At 30.1% G+C, this 2,356-nt stretch overlaps 1 protein-coding gene across 1 annotated transcript; it reads left to right on the forward strand.

Annotated features, from left to right (window-relative positions):
* The first annotated feature begins 1,438 nt into the window (after positions 1-1,438).
* On the forward strand, positions 1,439-2,048 carry LOC114166472 (uncharacterized). The gene has a single exon (XM_028051211.2). It carries the CDS (start codon positions 1,574-1,576, stop codon positions 1,916-1,918), a length of 345 nt encoding a protein of 114 aa, XP_027907012.1. The 5' UTR covers positions 1,439-1,573; the 3' UTR covers positions 1,919-2,048.
* Positions 2,049-2,356: the final 308 nt, after the last annotated feature.

The following is a 2,356-nucleotide window of genomic DNA, read 5'->3' on the forward strand; positions in this document are numbered from 1 at the left end:
TATATATATATATATATATATATATATATATATATATATATATATATATATATATATATATAATATTCATCCTGAAATTATTTTACAATTACTTTCAGATTCAAAGTTTCCCAAAACACACATGAATAACATATGTATATAACACTTGTTTATAATAAAACTTCTTTATGTATTGATTGTGGTAATTGCAATTAACATACATGGAATTAGTCAAAATTAAATCCTAACAACATCTTATAACATTATATACTGGTTTTGTTATTTTAGATATTAATATAAATTAATTCTCATTTAGTCACACATGTGATGATTAAACATGGTGCGTCTTTCAAAAGACTCTAAAGCATAAACAGAAGTTATACTAGAAACTAATACATAACATATGTTGTCCATGTTAGGGTGACACAAAACATATGATAACAAGTCAGATGTATATCTTTTAATGCATACATAGATAGACAATAATGAAATTCTAGAGTTGCATTTCGTTCAAGAGACAAGTATATTGCCCAAGTGAAATATATCTTACATTATGTGCATTGAAGAGGCCACTCAAGTGATAAATGTGTTGAGTGATGATACTGGCTCTTAATAATCTCTTTTTACTATTGGAAATATTAAAGTCTACAAAGATAAATCATATATAAACAACTTCTCTTACTAGCCATCTAGATAGAAGAAAAAACAACCAAAACTACACATAAAACTCATTTTACTTACCAAATCTAAGATTAAATATATGCTACTCGAAGCTTTAATCTAACATATATTATCAAAACATCATCTATCTCAAACAAAAATTCAAAAGAATAAAAGTTTTAAAAATCAACTAAAAAATAAAATCTAACTCTTTTTTTTATAAACTTCTGTCATTTTAAAATTTAATATTAAAATATTTTACATCTTACATTCATTTCACTTTAATTTTACTATAATAATAAATTTAAAATTGTGTATTTAACTAAGATTGACCTTTAATATATTTGTTTTCGTTAATAAAAAAGAACGATTTACTTAAACTTAAAATAAAGTTATTTACAAATATAGTTTTGTTATAACGAAACGGTATTTTTAAATATGACTTATTTATATATGTGTTTTTTAATTTTATTCACTTCGACAATTTAAAAAATATAAATCAATTTAATAAAAAAATAAAATACATCTTTATTTCAAAATTCTGAATTTGAAAAGTATACAGCAGCACTCAACATCGTAGGAAAAGTGCAGTTAATATCTCAAAAAAAAAAAGTAGAAAAGAGACCCAATAGTCAACATAATCTCCAACATCAGCCACGTGTACTTCCTTATCCACAATTATTTTCCTCTGTAACGCTCTCCACCAACCCAATCCTACACTCATATATCAAAATTCCCTAAATTCTTTTCTTTCCAGCAATCATAACTCATCTTGGATATTTACGCTGATGTGGCGCACACGCTCATGGAATCTTGCCACACTCGATAATTCCTCTACCCTCAACTTGAACTAGTTTTCTTTCTCTCTTTGAGTTTCTAACAATCAAAGCAAAAACAAAATCCATTTCCATTGTTCTTCTCTTCTCTCTCACCGATGGCAACCACATTCACGTTTTTTCAACCCACCGTCATCCGGGCCTCTGCGGGCTCGCTCGGAAAGCCCGATCCCAACAACAGGAAGCCCGTTTCTTCCAATTGGTGGGCCCCTCTGTTCGGTTGGTCCGCTGAGGCGGACTACATCAGCCCAAAGCCGAGCGGAAAACCGGATCCAGAGTTGAACCGGCCCGGTTCAAAGTTTGCTGCCGGGTGCTTCACCGAGGAGAAGGCGAAACAGCTGCGGAAGAAAACGGTGGAAACGTCGACGTTTCACGACATCATGTACCACTCTGCTATCGCCTCAAGACTCGCCTCTGATGTTTCGAAAGGGTACGACAAATAGAAACTCTGTTCGCACCTTTCCGATTTTCAATTCGTCGACTTTACTTCATTTTTCAAAACTATTTCATTTGTTAATGATGTGAGACATTCTGTAAAGTATAATATTTGTGCATGATTTGTTTTCTCGTGCTTCTTTCTCTTGCATTTTCCACTTGGATCTGTGATTATTAGGGTAATTAATCTGACTTAACTCTCTTTAGATCTGTGACTGATACTTTAAGTATATTTGCTTCATATAACATCTTGTACTAATTCAGTATATGTATCTTAGATTCATATAATTTAGTAAATCATGTACATGCATTAATAATGTCCAATAAAAAGTTTATACATTTTTTTTTTATCTTTTTTTAACCTTTTCAAATATACGTTTATTGTTGTATTATTCTTTATTTTTTGTTATGATTAAATTATTTTGGATGGTTATCGAAAAATATAT

This window comes from Vigna unguiculata, chromosome 10 (assembly GCF_037176805.1).
Source record: "Vigna unguiculata cultivar grain cowpea cultivar isolate G323 ecotype 2 chromosome 10, ASM3717680v1, whole genome shotgun sequence".
In the NCBI taxonomy this organism is placed as follows: Eukaryota; Viridiplantae; Streptophyta; class Magnoliopsida; order Fabales; family Fabaceae; genus Vigna; species Vigna unguiculata.